The following is a 17,597-nucleotide window of genomic DNA, read 5'->3' on the forward strand; positions in this document are numbered from 1 at the left end:
AGTAAATAAGCTGCCTGAAGTCAACCCCGGTGCTAAAAGTAGGTTTAGTTACCGAAGCAGTAACACCCTACCGTGCTCAGACATGTTCCCCTATGAGTCACTTCTACACAGTATACATTGAGTGAAAACCAATACAATAGTCCAGGAGAAAGCCCTTTGTATGTTAACAGCAGCCTTTTAATTCCACGACGAATACAGGTGGTTTATGATTGTTCCTTTATAAAGGCACCGTTTAGCAGTACAACCCAGGTCGCTGGTTTTAAGGACAAGGTACAAACATGTTCTGACTGAACCTCCATCCCCTCCACCAATATCTATTGCTGTTAGGGTTTATCAGCAAAAAGACTACTCAGCAGAAGAGGTTTGCAAATTAAAAAAGGCTGCTGAGTAAAGCCTGCTGCCCCCTGACTCATCACCATACTGGTGCTGACGGGATGGGATTTCTAGACCCTGCCTGTCCCAACTCTCCCTTCCCTTTTGCCACGAATCCGGAGCCTGTCAGCCCTGGTGTTATGCCATGGTGCCAGAGCCAGCAAGAAGAGCGGGGAGAAAGGGGTCTGAGACAGAGCAGTTAGAGCTGCTTTTGCTCCTCTGAAGCCACAGCTCCAGACAAACGCAATTCTCTAAGAAAGACCAATATCTCATGATGCAACTTGTCCTAATCAGGGAAAGGTAATTTCATAAATTGCATCTTGGTTAAAAGCAGAATACGGGAGAGCTCTGCATTTTGCAACAGCAGTCAGTGCTGGTTAAACCCCTGGGAGATGTCAGCATAGGCTCCCACCGCTCAGCTGCCAGCAGCAGGTTTCTGAGGATCAGAGAGGTTTTTACCTCCTCCGTGGCTGTCACTGCCAGCTGTATTCAGACACATTCCCTTGATTCTCCCCTACTGAGAACAAATGACATTGGAGATATGTATGCATCACTTCTGGAGGGAAGACAACGTGCAGATTTGTTTTGCAAGAACAGACATACTTGCACAGAAAGCAGGAAAACCCCTTCTATAAACCTACACCAGAAACAGACCTTAAAGAGAACAGTGGCCAGAGGATGACCAGCTACTGCCAGTACAGCAGAAAAAGGGTATTCAACAAAGCAGAAAGGCAACAAATTTAATAAACGGTCATAGGAAATACACTTCTCCACAACACAGAATTTCCCTTGCAGCAAGGAGCACTGCAGGCTACTGAAAGCAGAAGATGAGCAGCACTGCGCTTGAAAGGAATTCAACATTTATGCAGGTGCAATTGCCCGGTGTTACCGAACTATGAGATAAAACATAGCAGGCCGCTGACAGAAGCCAGGAAAAGCGCTTTCCTACAGAGGGGTTACTCCATAATTAATCTGTAACGGAGGCAAGCAGACTCCCTCTTGAACAGCCCTTATTGCTTAGTCTGGAAACAGGACACTGCACTAGCTGGGGCTGACCTGGTACTGCAAGCCTACGTCAAAGTGTGAACGCTAAAACTATTGCTCCATTCCAGGGAAATGGAGCATTAAGAGATCTGGAAAGGTTGCTGAATTATAAATATCCTAGATTCCTCCCTCATATTCTGTGACACGCAGGCACAGCCTAGGCAATGATGGGAAGAACAGGAACGAGCAAGAGAAACAGAAAAAGCATGATGAAAACACAGCCAAGCCGGCAGCCCTCTCCCCAACCTATACAAGTGAACAAAAATTCACTGAAAATCATGATACCACACCCAACCTCACCTTTGCTGTTTCAAGCATGGATAAAGCCTGAAAGAGCCTGAGGCAAGGCCAGGGGAAAAAAAAAAAAATTCTCTAAGCCTGAGTTTTTCCAGACAAGCCTTTCCTTCCCCTTTTCCTGGCCATTTGCGTTTTTATTTTGATGAGCAATATTATCCCTTAAGGACTGGAAACAAAAGTGACCGGACAGAGAACAAGGCAATGGGAAACCTTTGGCAGGGTTCACTCTGGCCACCCCGTTTCGTACTCCTGACGCTCACCACTTGCATTTCAGGAGGAATGAAAACTCCAGCCGCAGCGCCGGAGCACAGGTAGGCATGTGCTGACCGGTCTTTCATGCGGCAGCTGGCGGAGGGAGTCTCTGTTGATCGTTAACCCAATATCCATTAGCGAAACCTCTTGCCGCAGTCATTTCATACAAAGTTTTACTCTGGAAGCAAAAATGGCGGTACGTGACTACCCCGAACTGAAACCCTGAGGCCACATCCCTTTCCCAGGGTTTCCTATTACGGGTTCCTTGACTTGCTTTTCCATTGGCAAAGCCAGACTGGAGCATAAAGGTTGGTAATTTCTGAAAGGCACTGAACAGGACCTTAAATTTCATGTTCTACATTTGAGACACTGAATGGCAACAGAAGGGACTTGCATCCTTTAGGCAAACACGCAGCGCTAGGAAGCGGCAATCCCAAAAGAGAGTTTTCTAGCTTTAGCTGTTTATTTCAGAGAAGCACATTTCAGGCTAGTTACCAACCACACGCAGGGGTGATGGTCTCTGTAGGTCTCTAAAGCTGCATTGCTTGTTAGTGCTGCAGCTTTCTAGCCCTTCCAGGACAGTAAATCTATATACTTTTCTTCCTTCCTCCCATGTAAGCACCCTCGGTGCTTTCAGGCTCAACAGACAGTGTTCACTTCTTATTTAGAATACAGCACACAGCCGTAAAAGTATTTTTAGCTTTAGTCCCATCTCCTACTACAACAAGGAACCTCCTTCAAGGCCTCCTCTCACCAATGAAGTATGATAAATTCAGCCAAAGGAAAGGCATAATCCCGCTCTCTTGCCAGCTCAGCTACTTTCTATCCGCAGGGAAAGCGTCCGTTATACAGACCGTATATGCTATTGCTTATCTAGAACACCCTGTCTCTTCCACACTTGCCTCCTTCCAAGCCTCCAGTCTCCATGTGCTTCCCCTTTGTTTTCTTCCTCATCCCCATAACCCAGTCCCATTTCCTCGATCTTTTCCTCATCTCAGCCTTATCAATTGAGCTACACAGGAGACTCACGAGAAGCACGTGAAAATGACATCCATGAAGATCAGCAATTTCGAATCCTGCAGAACAATTCCCTTTCTCGCTCATCAGATTAAAAATACACCAAACAAGAAGGCTGTTCATCCAGCTAACACAGGCACAACTGTTTGTCTAGTGGGAAGTGCCTTTCAAACCCAGGCACTAAAATGAGATGCTGAGTCCCACTGTATGGTACCAGAGAGATCATGATGCCAAGTCCAGAGTTACGATAACGATGTGTATCGTGCCTCCCAGCGTGTGCACAAAGGCATAATATGAATAAATGGCAAGGAAAAAAAAAAGCCTCTCATCCTGCAGGGTAAGCAGCTGGTACTGGGGTGGGGTAACACATCCAGCCAGCTGAAATAACACCTGAAATAATCACCTTTACAGCACGGGTTACTGATATGAGGTCACAGGCCATTACAGAAGAAACAACAGATCCAAATATCGGTCCACGGCACTCCTAGAGGCTTCTGTTTTCTTATACAATGAGCCACAGCTACAAAATAATACCCGACCCATTTCAGGGCAGGCTGCAAGCCCAGCGCAGAGCTGGCAGCCCACAGAGGACGCAGCACATATCCTGTTTGAAAAAGGGAGGCCACGTACAGAGCCACATCCGTCTGTCCTTGCACGGATGGGACCTTACGGAGCCAAGCGCAGGTGGATGCTGCGAGAGCTCACCATCCCGCTCCGTCAGGCTTGCGAGCATCCAGCCTTGCCCTGAAGTGAGGGAGGTTCTGATCTGAGGGAGACACTGGGTTCTTTCCTGAAACACTACCAGATGTAGCTTCCTGCAATAAAATAATAATAAGAAATAAATCTGTACCTACCTCATTTATCTAGAAACTGGTACCAGAACAACTTGCCACTGGCAGCTTATGGCCTATTAAAATACCAACCACTGTGCAGCGAGACCACGGGCTCCCGAAGGCATGCATGAATTCCTCTGAAATACAGCTGCAAAGCTAGAGTCAACACTGATGGCAGCTCAAGAGCACAAAGAATAAACAGACTGGAAGCCATTTAGGTTTTCCCCTGAATTTCAGAAATAAATACATGTCTTGGGGGGGGGGGGGGCACCCTCTCCTACCTCCCCTTGTTCTCAACAGAGCTGATAGCATTGCCACCCTGTAAATCAAGCGGGCCACAGGGCCCCAGTCTCAAAGTAGAACATTACTTTCCAATGAGTAATTTTTTTGAGCCAAGGGCTGTTTAAGTCACCCAGATAAGGCTGTTGCTAAGAGTTAGCTGTCAAAGCAATGCCAGTTCAGAATCGGCGATGAGGGGGAAGTTTGAAAGCCGGTTGTATCCGAACATATTTACTAATGCTGTACACACAGTGTATTGGTTACAGAGGTTTAGATTACAGCTTCTGGTCAACAAAGCAGCCCCTGCCTGAGCAAGAGCAGGCGGAACAGGAGTCTGAGCATGAACAGAGACTGTTCTTTACTCAACAGGATACAGCCCCCGTGGCAGGAAAGTTTTAACGTAATTCTGCCCGTCTTGTGACAGGCTCCGACGCAGCGATCAACGCAACAGGAAGAGACAAGTCCGGCACGAAGCAAATCAACCCACCCCAAAGCCTCTGCGGTCGGACCCTGCAGGTGCAGCAGCCAGAGCCCAGAAAAGGTGAAAGAAATGCTCTGCAAATTCAAAGTACAGCTTAAGATGGTTTGTGCCGGGGACCTTGCGGTGCTGTGTCACTTCTGCACTTTTTCCAACACCCTCAACTTGCCAGAGGTTAAACCTCATTCACTGCTTCTGCTCTCACAACCTTCACCTACACTTAGCTACACTGCTGGAATGAAACCCCTTTTTCTCATCTTTGCTGTTTATATTTGTTTCAGAATGCAAGCAGTGCAGGTACTACACTTTAATATTATCTCGAACTAGGTTATATTTTATTGCAAATCACTTCTAGAGGCTGTATTCAAATGCCTCCTCCCCTAACACCCCCAGCCCACTCCTGAGGCTGCAGCCAGGACAGAAAGATGTTAGCATGTGAAGCTGCTCTGGAGCATTAAACCTCGCTCTCTTGATCTGTGTATTAGGAGTATATTTATACACAGGGAAGGTCTACATTTTCAGACCCGTTTGCAACAAAACCACTTTTAAAATACGTTATCACACCACGTGCTCTAGCAGAGGACAGAGCCAAGCGTACGTCGTCCTAAAATATGGAACTGGGAGAACAGTTCAGAGCCACAACCAAGTTCCTTCCTCTACTACACCCTGGCAGTCCCCCTCAAGTCAAGAGGCAGAATTCAGCCTGCGATCCTCTCCTTTCACTACGGCTAGTTTTCTTCCCCTCTTGGGGACGCTGACTCTAGAAGAAAGCATTTAGTTACCTAACCTTTTTTTTAAAGGCAGACAGTGGTGAAGATTTAGATCTCAACTGGGCTGAATCAGTCCTTTAGTATCTGATTAACCAAACAGTTAACAATTTTCCAGCACGAAAGAGCCAAACGTGGTGAACCTGAAGGATCCTGTAACATCAGGCATGGTGACTATTTACGTGAACACAGTGAATTAGTTGATTTCCAACTCTCACCACTGAGACACAGCTGCATTTCAGAGGTGGTACGACTTGCACCTCCCTTCAGAAAGGTTTCCGAATGTGTGTGAGCTGGGTGTTAGCAGGGCAGTGCTTCTCCCCCTTTATTTACGTCCTACAGAAATGAAAAAGTTATGTGTACCACTAAGATATAACGATGCTTTGCATCCCGCCAGCTGAGGAAAGCAAGTAGCTTTAGGTCCGTACCTACATAAGGATGACAAAGGCACACTTACACCAAAGCTGACCGCAGTCCACAGGGAGCTATCGGTACGAGATGCCTCCCCAAACAGCAGCATTTCCTTTGCCTTTCTGGATGCAGCTTTACACACGCACACAAAAAAAAGCCCGTGGCGCAGGAAGCGGCCTTTCACTCTTAAAAACTGCAAGGCTAAGAACATTCTTGGTTCAGGCTTACAACACCAAAATACTTGGAGGCGAGGCCGGACCACCCTAACAGGGTCAGCTCGTCCCAGATGGAGCACGCACACAGCTGCTGGGCTGCAGAAGACTATGTTCTTTGGTTCAAACCGGTGCAGGAGTGCCAGGATCAGAAAACCATGCTGAAATGCTGCATGTGCTTGCAAAAGCACGGTCCCAAAGGAAATACAGTCTGAGGTGCCTTCAGAAGACAACGAGGAAGGTGGGAAATGCCCTCAAAGTTGCTCAACTCATGCAAAACAGTCTTTCCTCTGAAGTCAGCCAGGGGCTTTCACAGTACAATCCCTTCCTTCAAATCCAGAAATACCAGAGTGAAACTGTTGGCACGCTAACAGAACAACGTAGGATGAAGTGTCAGGAGTCTGTGGATAACACCTGGCTTTCCACTTCCTTCACATCATGCACCGGCAACGCTCGCTGCCAACACGCAGCCAGAAATCAATCAGCACCGAGGCAAAGAGCATCTGGCTGTCACTCAACACTAACCGACGCTGTAAGCGGGGCGGGGGGGGGGAAATTTAATCAAGTCTTCCTCTTCTGTGATACCCAAAGATGTACATGTACGCACTACATCAGTCTGTAGCTTTAGGCACTCATTTGGACATCCAGGCTCCTGCCTGCGCCAATCCCCAGATCCAAAACCTCCTGATGAGCTTATCGTATCATCTCTCTAGGAACAAAGACGCACACCCCCCCAAAAAAGCTTCAAACTGGTACAAAACGCAGCAGCCCATCTGCTTCACAAAAACGGTTGCCATGAATACATCCCTACTGCTCTGCGTTTGCTATTTTTAAAGCTACTTGGGAGGCAACTGAATTCACTGGTGGTTGTGCTATTTAAGTATCTGGATTAATACTATGCAAGGAATACACCGGGACTTCTCCATGGGGAAATACAGCACCTGCCTGGCTTACACCTGGCTCAGATGCATTTTCAGAAGACCAACTTCTATAATCCAGCGGGAGGGCGATAAACCTGCAGACAATAGATGCTTTTCACGCAGAGCACTGTAAACTGAAACGGGTGAGTCTTATCCTCAGAAGCCCCGCCAGAGCGTAAGGAGACTTTACAAAGGGAGGGGAAAGGATGAGCGAAAGGAAATTTACAGCTGCAACTGTAGTCACTAGAATACCCGTGGTTTAATGCAAGGCCTGAGTACAGCAAATGTGGAAAAAGGGTACCTGCCTGCAAGAAAAAAACCGAACCAGAAAACCCAAGAGAGGCAGATTCCCAAAGCCAAATGTGCTGACAGGACCTGGACCTTTTCCAGAGTGCCTTGAATTCCTAAGAGTGTTAAGTCTTAATGCATTTCAGACAGGTTCCCCTCCAGCCAGGCTGCTTTGTCCCAGCCTGGGCAGAGGAGGTGTGAGCAGCTCACAGCCCAGGATACGCCCGGCCGGACCCACAGCACCAGGCTGCGGCAGGTAGCTGCAACCCAGGCTGAAGTGGACTTGGGACCGGAACGGGCTGACGTGAACTGGCAGTACAGCCTCCACTTCTGCTCTGCTCACCGGTCAAATTAACCCAGTGCCACCCAGCAACTCCTTGGATATATCATATCCCCACCTCCCGCCACAGACGTGCACAAGCTGCCAAGTCTATTGTAAATAACCTGAAAAATCTGCCTCTGGAGATTCTTATATTCTCAGACAACACTCTTCTGTCCACATCGTAGGTCCCTTCATTGAGAAAAAAGGAAACTGATTTAGTGTCTCCTATGAAGGGCTCCTATACCTACTTCTCCCCCCTGCTTACAGGCTCCAAACGACATGGGCCACCTCGTTCAGATCAGTTCTCTGAAAGCTCACGGGCAGAAAGAGCTACTGGTCTGCTCGATTATAGCTGCATATCTCCTATTGCCACGGACCACAGAAGCCCAAATCGATTGCAGAGCAAACACCAGACTTTTTTTACATAAGCAGCTCACATAAGATGACCTGACAGACATTACAACCTCAAACGCAATCGTTTTTGGAAGTGGTCGATTTCAGAGAAACAATCACAGATCCTAAATAATCTACAGACTTCTAACACAACATGAACACAGCATCTCCTTCCCTTTAATCTTTCCCCAGATGCAAAGAGTAGCAAAAAGGTCATGGAAATGACTAGAGGAGCATAGAGCAGACCCAAGGCATGATCCGGGAGCCTCTCCACACGGTAACTCTCCTCCTCGCTGTTCCTGGAAATTCATCCCTGCTGAAGTTTCTCTAACTGCAACAGGGGAAAATATTTGGAAAAGGTCAAATGACTCAATACCACTGAGACCAGTAACTTTTCAAGCAGGAACAGGTTTCCATGTGCTTTCAGTTAGAGTACAGACAGGTTAGGGGAAAGGCGGCAAACTCAACAGCCTACTTCCCCTTTGCTCGTTTATAAGCAATCAAGCCAGTTGAGAGTAATGTATGTGTTTGGTTTAAATTACAGATGATTTCGCTGCTGGAACACATCTGCAACGCACCATGCTGAGCGAACTGCTGAACCCCAGCCAGCTCAGAAAACAACCCAACGCAACCCGAACGGCTGGCAGCATCAGCAAACCCTGGCGACGGCTCCTAGACACGGCTTTCAGGGACGACAAGGAGAGGGAGATCGACATTTCTCAGCACAGGCTTTTCCTGAGACACCCTCCAGTTCAACTCATTTTATTGTGACTCCGGGAAGCAGAGGGGTTAATTTCTTTCCAAGTTCACATACTGTTTGAATTCCTTAGATAAGCTGCTTCCACCAAACCCAAGGATCTAGCCTCAGGGGAGAACACTGTAAGGAAAAGCTCTTTTGATAGATTTTCTTCAAAAGAGAAATTAATTCAAAGTCCATTTTTGGAGGTGTTCCGCGCCCACGGCTTCTACAGACTTCAGATGAGGTTGCACCCTGCCTCTGTAAGAAAAACCAAGCTTTGAGCAATGCCCTATCACTTCTATTTGCAAGACAGAAATGTTTTACGCTTGCCCAATAAAATCTTTTCTCCTGAAACGAGAAAGCTCAGTGTGCAGCACCACAAAGAGGAAAACCAGACCAAACCAGGCTTTAGTGCTGGGATAAAGCAGTTAACAGCTAGCACAAACCAATCCTGTACCTTTAAAACTGAGCAGTCACTCAGGAAAGCAAAAAAACAAGTTTTGAAAGCCACTAAAGGCTTCCTTCACATCTTGAGGCAGAAAGAAAGCAAGTCTGGGCTGTTATGGAATTTGCGTTTGCATACTGCTGGTGCATAGTTGGAAACAAAGCAAGTTTTTATTAGCAATTAGTACCGGGAGTGGGGACAGACCTGCCTGAAGGAATCAAGAGAAATGCCAATACACGATGGCAGAATAACCTTATAAGATGTGCAGCAGAACGATCCCAATATGACAGATCACATAAAAAAGAAAATACTTGGAGACACAATGGCATCAGTTCAAGGAGATAAACTGTGTCTTTAACACTGACAACTTTGACTCCAGGCAGCAGTTTTCCGTCACAGCAATTTGCAATGCAAAGCAAGCTACTTCTACTCTTACCAAGAACAGTAATTCGGAAGCAAAGGGGGAGAGCAAAGTTGGGAAGGGTTGATTTGCTTAGATACAGTTTTCTACAGAGTTGCGTGTCAAGTCAGGCATGAAAGCAATATAGAACAAGGTCTGAAATGGCATGTGAGAACTTGGGCAAGGAGGGGAAAAAAAAAATAAGATAGGATTTCGTCCACAAACCCCAGTCCCTTTCAGGGGAGCGACCTTCTGCTCCCTCCCCACATCTCTGAAAAATTCAATCCAGCTCTGATCAGCCAACACCACCCAGGTTCACAGCACTCCAGCTATGTTCTTCCCCCGCTCCGGAGAATGATGTGGCATGTGGGGCCCTACAACAGAACTATTAAAATCCCATCAAGGGGTAGGCAAGTGGTAGCCATATGCTAAACCACTCAAGTGAAGAATAACCAGGGAAAGAAGCACAGCCAGGAAGCAAGTCTGCAAGAAGCTTCTTACCTGGTAGATAAGCTAGCAAAGTCTCCTCCATCTAGCAGCCTGATTTTGCAGAACAGAACCCCATTCACAAAGGGGACAGCAGTCAGCTCTTCTAGAGTGAAACTTGTCTGAAACTTGAATTTCTTCTTCTTCATCAGGAAAGCCATGGGCAAATTCAGCGTCGAAAGCCCAGGAATTCCAAACAAGATTGGGGAGGAGCGGCTCAAAACACACACAGACAAGCAGAGGAACGGCACTCGTTCCAGCAGCGCAAGCAGGGAGTAAGTTCCAGTTCAGTTACAACGATGGCCCAGCTTCAAACGCACGATTCTCTTCTCTTTGGTGGTCGGATCTGGCTGCGGGATCATCGCCACGGCAGGCTTCAGGTGAGGAGGAAGAGGTCAGATTAAATCTCTGCAACATCTCCAAGGGAAAAGGGAGGGAGAGAAGTCGGTCTCAGCTCCAGACCAGCAGGAGCTGTCCCAGTTAGAGGCTGCAGTGCTCCGTCTTCAGCACAACCCCTCCAGAAAGCATCTCTCCTGGGAAGTCATCCTGAGTCTCTGAAGAAGCCTTAAGTCTGCGGGCAGCACATTTAGAAGCTTCCAACTTCTGTCTCCTCCTCTTGTGCAACTCCTTGATACAGGTCTTCGGGTCAGCCTTTGGGAGGGAAATGAGTAAATTAGTCCCAGCCAGTTTTGGGCTCCTCCTCCTCCTATAAAACCTGTTTGGATGGGTACTATTTAGTCCAGACTCATACCAGTCTCAAGAGGTATGGCCCCATTTAGCCTGGCCCCAACATCCTCTTTCCCCTTTTTGCCTAGAGCAAGCTTCACTGTTGTCATCCCCCTCATAATTTCTGTTTTGCAAAGCAGCTAATAAAAATCTGCTCTATTTCCCATCATCTTTAGAAGCAGTTTACAGAGCAAGGTCCATCTAACACGCAGTCTAACAAGACTAAGCAAAGCCATCTCAAGAAATCATAGAATAGAATCATAGAATCATTTAGGTTTGCAAAAATCTGTTTATTTTCTGTTTTTCTGACCAGCCCTAAGTATCAGCACCTGTATCTTATAAATGGAGAAACCGGCACAGAGGGAAAAAAAGCAGTCTGCTCCAGATTACACAGCGTAACAACCAAATCAGGTCATCTGGCTGTCCAATAGCCAGGCCCACCGAGTAGGCTGCCTTCCCCCAACACCAGGTCCACACGAAGCCGTGCCCTGCACAGTTCAGTTTTGGGGCTGGAGACGGTCATTTCATTACACATTTATGCAACACCTAAGCCAGGGAGGCCAAGAGCTGATTAGCATCTAAAAGGGACGAGGTTATGAACACCAGGCAGTAAACAATCCTCGCCGATACTAAGAATTAATGACTGCAAACCAACGCAGGCAAAGCTCCTGCTGCCTGCACGGGTGTGGGGTTAAAGCCCCTCTCCCGCTGGGGTGGCAGCGGGTGAATCCAGCCGGCTCTGCCCACTGGGCCGGGGTCCCGGCACCTCCCCAGAGGCACCGCTCTGAGCAGAGCAAGGGGGCAGATCGGTGACTGCTCCGCACCACCAGCCCCCTCCATGAACCATACCTGCCCCCTCTGCCCCGCGTTGAGTTGCAGCTAGGTCTCAGCCTGCCTTCCAGCCCCCTGGACCGTCCACCGAGATGCAGACAGGTCTCAGCCCACCTCTAGGTGCTGCGGACCACACGCTAGGCTGTGGTGAAGTTGCAGCCCGTCCCCTGGCACCTCTGGGCCGTGCACTAAGCTGTGGTCAGGTCTCAGCTCACCTTCTGAGCCATACACTGAATGGTGGCCAGGTCTCAGCCTGCCTCCCGGCCCCACGAACCACAGAGTGAACTGCAGCCAGGTCTCAGCCCCTCTCCCAGCCCCAGGGGCCATGCACTGGGCCGTGGCCGGGCCGCCGCCCGCCTCTGGCCCCATGAACCATGCACCGAGCTGCAGCCAGGTCTCAGCCCCCCCTCCCAGCCCATGCACCGAGCTGCAGCTAGGTTTCACCCCCCCTTCCCAGCCCCAAAATAACGAGGCGACCTGCGGGAAGTCTCAGCCCGCTTCCCGGCCCCCTCCACCGACCTGCGGCCCGGTCCCGGCCCGGTCCTGCTCGCACCTCCTGCCCCCTCCTCGCACGTCCGCCACAGCCACCGCTGCTCCCCGCCACAGCCGCCTCTGCTAGCGCTACGCCAACTGCGGCCGCTACGCTAACGGCGTAGGCGGCCCCAAGCCAGAGCAACGCCAGCACCGCGCTTCGTGAATACCAACCCGACACTACGTAACCCTCCTCCCCGGGGAGGGGGCACGGGGGCACCAGAACTGCGCCGTCCGATTGGGCAAGCAGTAAGGAGGCGGGCCGAGCAGAGCGAGACTTTGATTGGTTACTTCGGCACGGGGCGGGGAAGAAAGCGCGGAGATTGGAGGAAGCGGCTGTCGGTTTGGGCAAGTCCCGCCTCCCTCGGCTGAGGGGGTGGGCGGGAAGCGGGGGGCTCTGCGGCGGCCCCGGTGGCGGGAGCGCGGCGTGGCCGGTCGTGTGGCCCCCGGGTAGGGGGTTCCGTGGGCCTTCCCGCGCCCCTAGGATGCCCCATAGTCCTTCCCCAGGCCGAGCAGCCCCCAGCTGGCACTGGAGTGTGCGGGGTTGGCTGAGGGGATGGCGGGCCTCGGCTCCGGGAGCCTGCAGTCGAAGTGTCCCTGCCTGGGCTGAGGTGATGGGAGAGGCAGCTCTGACAGACATGGTCTCTCTGTGCCCTCTTCAGCACTGCCCCTTGACAGCCCTTGCTCTGTCCTTGTCCCAGTGCCTTCCCTGCCCAGGCAGCTCTTGGTGACATCTCTTCCAGCGGGTATGTCACAAACAGAGCGGTGTGGCCTCCTCGGCCTTGCTCTGGGCCTCCGGGTACCACACAGCGGGCCGTGGGTCAGGCTGACCAGCGGGGCCTGGGCTGGCTGGCCCGGAGCGGGAGGGAGGCCCTGGCACCGCACACCCCTGTGGGCAGCGCGAGGCAGGGCCAGGAGCTGGAGTCTCACCCCTCCGTGTGTGAGATGTGGCAACCGGTTAAGCACATCTCTTCATCAAAATGGCTCCCTGTTATTATGTGCTGCTGCCATGTCCTGTGCTGGGGCTGGGATCCCTGGTTAGGCAGGATTCCATCGTTTAAGGGCAAGCAGAACAAAATGTCTCTCCTTGTCCTGAAGGAGGCTTGCAATCATCAACATGATTTGCCTATTTTTTAAAGTTAGGGATGTGCCCAAGAGTCTCTGTTGCAGAGCAGTCGAGGCTTACAAGGGAGGGACTTTTCCCAAGGCTGATTTGCCTGTCTGGCAAAGCTTGGATGAAAGCCAGGGAGTCCTTGCTCTCTTTGCCGGGTTTTGATGCCCAGACTCCTTGCCTTTAATCTTTGCCATCTATGCAGACAATATCAGAGCTATCAAATAATTCTACCACAATGTGAGTCTTTAAAAAAAAAAATCTCTGGGAAAAGTACATGGCAACGTACTTGGATAAAAGTTAAAAGCTGGATTAAGCCAAATGTGTTGTTACGATTCTTGCTTACCAGGTTAAGCAGATACACAGACTTTGGGCTGGGAAAGCATTTCATATCGGTACAGTGAAACCATCGCAGGAGATACCAGTCTTCCCATGAAGCAGGGTTTGTGGAGGCTGCTTTTAAAGGTAGGGCTTGAATAGTCCCATCAATTGATATTTGGTGTTTTCAAGGCCTCGAGACATTGCTAGAGATGGGCTGGGTTTTCTTGCTTTCTGTTTCTCTGTTTATTGTGAAAGAGCTCAGCCTGCTAAATATTTAATATTGGCCAAGCTGGGATTCTCAAATGCTGGAAGCATCTGAAGAATCCAGCCCAGTCCCTCACACTTCTCATTCCCCGAGCATACCACTGACAGACGTGTCGATCTTTCGCTTCCACCGCTAGGTAAAGAACAAGTGATCTCTCTGTTTGTGGTGTGGCAGGAGGCCGTGTGTTATCTGGTATGATTCACTCTGATAAATAACCTCCTCCTCGGACTTCTCTTGTTTATAGCAACAGCCCCAAATGCTAAAGTTTAGAGATTTTAATCCTTGCTGTTCTCACACATATTTACTCTGCAGTTTTATCAGAAACATCTCTTGAAAAACCTCACTGTTTTTATAATTAATTGAATAATGTGACTGATGTTAAAAATAAACGGATTTGGAAAAATGCCCAGTGAGCTGCTGAACAGTGTGTAATGTAGCAACCGTAGCTGGATTCTCAGGGGTATGTATATTTTCCTAACAAACGCAGTCTCATGACTTAGAGATTAAATCTTTATTAGTTCGAAATTCACCCTGTTGATTTTTCTGTGTTTATGCTGCATAATTGTTTCATGACAAATTCACATTTTTTAAAGGGACAGTGCTCCTCCTAACACGTGCCCTGCCGGGAGTGGTGTCAGCGGGGCCGAGTCTGAGCCCCACAGAGGCACCACGGAGGGAATGTGAGCGTGGGGTGTCTCTGTCCGTCCACCATCCCACTGGCTTTATATTATTTTCCGATCCAGGTCCAATCCATTCACTAAGGGGCTGTGTGCGCCAACAGGGCGCTCTGATATTTATTCATTCTGCTTACCCCAGGCTCAGATCCTGTTGATTTCTCTTCCGCGACCTCGGCCCCGCCGTGCCCACCTCACCTCTGCTCCATGAACCTCAGCCACCTCTCTGCCCCGTGCTCTGCCTGACCTCAGCCTTTCCTGATGCCGCTCCCCAGTGCCGCCACCACTTCCTCGACTTTTGCTGGCTCAGGGCATCGTCTTATCCGTCTGGGATAATTTATCAGCTTGGCCTCTGCCCTTAAGTCTGGGCCTCACCTCTGCTGTCACCCGAGGTGTGTCTCGCCGGGCAGGGGCCGGGATCTCTACGGTCTGCTCGCCTTGGGACCGTGAGCGAGCAGGGACAGAGGTGGCTTTTCTTGCCTCCTCCCTCTCCGCTTTGAGGACTGAGATAGAGCAGCAGGGGAGAAACAAGGCAAGATCAATTCAGAGGGGACAAAACTCAGGGAGGTGAAGCGAGGTAGATTCTGTAATGCGTTTGGTGAGCCGTCAAATCCTATCTCTTATCCCATGGGAATCTCAGATACGCGAGCAAATCATCGAGCCCTGTAAACTACATCATTGGCGTCTTCCTCTGGAAAACATCATTACGCTAATCCATTTGTCCTAGCAGCCAAATGATTAAAGTTTGAAAACTAAATTATACCCGTTGCTGCAACAGCATAAACACAATAATGGCTCTCCTCTGTTACACCTGTACCCTCTGTTATAATAGCGTTAATGAGCTTTCAGCCTCGTCATCCAAAAAGAAAAGATTATCACGTGACGCTTTATGCTATAAATATTTTCTTCGCGCTGCTGGTGGCCAAGCAGCTGCAATGCACCGCTCCGAGGAGCTGCACGGCGGGTGGGTGCCTTCCCCAGCACCGGGGGGCAGACCCAGGCCGGGGAGCTCCCGAAACGGGGCAGGGGGTGCAGGCCCCGGGGCAGGACACCATAGCGGTGCGAGCCCCGGCCGTAGCGCACAGGCTGCCGGAAACCCTGCGAGGGGAATAGGGATCTATCCTCATTACGTAGGATTATCCTATGGTGTGGCGTTATTCCAAGCTTGTGTCTTCTCAGCTTAATTTAATAACAGGTTGTGAGCTCTACTTTGATCTGCTTGTGTTTTGTGCTTGTTCCATATTTAACTGAACTCATCATCATAAAGGCCAAAACTGTTTCACTTTCTGTGCCGGGCTGGGTTTCCTGTTGGATGCACGAAGGACACACCTGCACAGTGGGTTTCTGGCCTGCCAGGACGGGGATCCTGTTATCCACAGAGAGAAAGGGAGCTCAGGAATCTGGAGTCAGTGGATTCCTTTCCCCAAACATGTGGCCAGACCTGAAAATCCAGCTGCCTGGCTTTTTTTGTTTACTGGTTTCCATATCTGCTCCAGTGTGTCCTGGGAATGTGCGGCAGGACTCTCTTTCCGGGAGGCCTGTCGGGAGCTGGTTTGCCCCTTGCAAAATCTGCAGACTGAACCCGCTTCACCTCGAGGCTTGTTGTGTTTATCAAGCATTATCCTGTGTCTATCCCAGGTGTCGCCTTCAGCGCTCTCCCGGACAAGAGACTCGCTGGCCGTGGGCTCTCCCGCTGGTTCCGTGCTTCTGGCTGCAGCCCCACAAATGCCGCTGTTAGCCCGAACGCAGCAGAAACAACTTTAAGTCCGTGGTTCCCTGACAGGGCAACCTCTAATTTGGGATCCCAGGCGGCAGAGGTAACAAAAACTGCCCCTGCTGGGGCTGGGCTTCTGCCTTGGGTTAATCACCTTGCAGGGCTGGGAACCCAGGGCTGACGAGCCCAGTTTGCAGGCGATGTGAGCTTTATTCCTGCTCGCAAAACGCAGCCTGGAAGCTGTGCCGATCATTTGTGTGAAGCTGCTTGTCAGATGCTTTCAAGAAAGACAAAGAATCTTAAATACTTCAATTTTCATACTTAACAGACCGCACTTGTGCTGACAGTACCTGCTGGCAATAACCTCTCAGATGGCAACAGGACAAAAACACAAAAAAGCCAGAAGAATGCTTTGCCAAAACAGGCTTGACAAACTTTAAAAACACGCTGGAGGAGGTAATTTGGGTGAGTACGCAGGTGATATCATTCTGTCCCTTGGCGGGGATCCACTCCCAGAGCTGCGATGTAGCTATGGCAGCGCACTGTAGTTGTGGGATACTGACGTATTTATGCGTCTTCTAAAAATCCTTAAAACTGTCCCTTTGCTTACAATTAAAGAATTTGTGTGGGGTTTCATTTTGTGCCTGCCGGTTCGGTTCTGCAGTGAACTCACCTCAAAGAGAGCCATGAGCTCCTGACATCTCAGTGTCCTCTGCCCGTGTTTGCGGGAAGCAGAGGGACCCGTTTTGTGTTCCCAGGCATCCTGACTTTTCTAGGGGTACCAGTGTTCCTCATCGCTGAGCTCTGCCCATTCAATTTCTTCCTCTCTGGGCTCTCGGTCCTGAAAAGATTCATCAGTGAGCGGAGCGAGCAGGATCACAAACGGCCTGGACGACAAGGGTCATTTTTGGGACCATCCTGCCAAGGCCCGGCAGCGCGCGGTTCTTTGCCGCAGCTCAGGATCCCTGCGCCTTGCCCCGTTGCACAGTGCCATCTCCTGGAAAGCCGTGCCTGAGCTGCACGCATCACAACCAGGGTTTTTGCTCCTGAAGCAGCTAGTGGTGCTGTTCATCTTCTGACCCAGCAAGAGTCCCTCACCGAACTTCTCTTCCTCCAGCAGGTACGAAGGCTGCTCGTCCTCACCTCCGAGGTGCCCTGTGGCAGAACACCCCTGCGTGGCTCTTCCCCGCTCTGGATGCTGAATACAAATCTCTAGGTACAAAAAGAACAGTAGAGGAGCACAAATGAACATAGATGTTACTCCTTAGCTTTTGTTCTGTGTGGGCACCAGTTCCCTGTTGAGTGCCCTGCGTATGTTTGCCCTGTTAAGTGCCCTGTTTACCTGTTTCTCCTGGTTTTGACTTTAAGGGACACTTTTCTCTCTCCCTCCCCAAGTTTGATGACCTTGTTATGAGCAACAACCAAGCCCCTCGTCACAGTGCTCACCCTGTATTTAAAATGTTGCTCCA

The 17,597-nt window shown here is 49.9% G+C and overlaps 1 protein-coding gene across 1 annotated transcript in view; it reads right to left on the reverse strand.

Annotated features, from left to right (window-relative positions):
- EEIG1 (estrogen-induced osteoclastogenesis regulator 1) overlaps window positions 1–12,231 on the reverse strand; it is a 38,760-nt gene extending 26,529 nt beyond the window's left edge. The window contains exons 1-2 of the mRNA XM_082327585.1: window positions 12,032–12,231; window positions 9,971–10,606 (exon numbers count right to left, since the gene is read on the reverse strand). Coding sequence (XP_082183711.1) covers window positions 9,971–10,116 — 146 coding nt within the window. The 5' untranslated portion in view covers window positions 10,117–10,606; window positions 12,032–12,231. The remainder of the gene's footprint in view (window positions 1–9,970; window positions 10,607–12,031) is intronic.
- Between the last annotated feature and the right edge of the window lie 5,366 nt (window positions 12,232–17,597).

This window comes from Platalea leucorodia (genome assembly GCF_965183815.1).
Source record: "Platalea leucorodia genome assembly, chromosome: 15".
NCBI lineage: Eukaryota > Metazoa > Chordata > Aves > Pelecaniformes > Threskiornithidae > Platalea > Platalea leucorodia.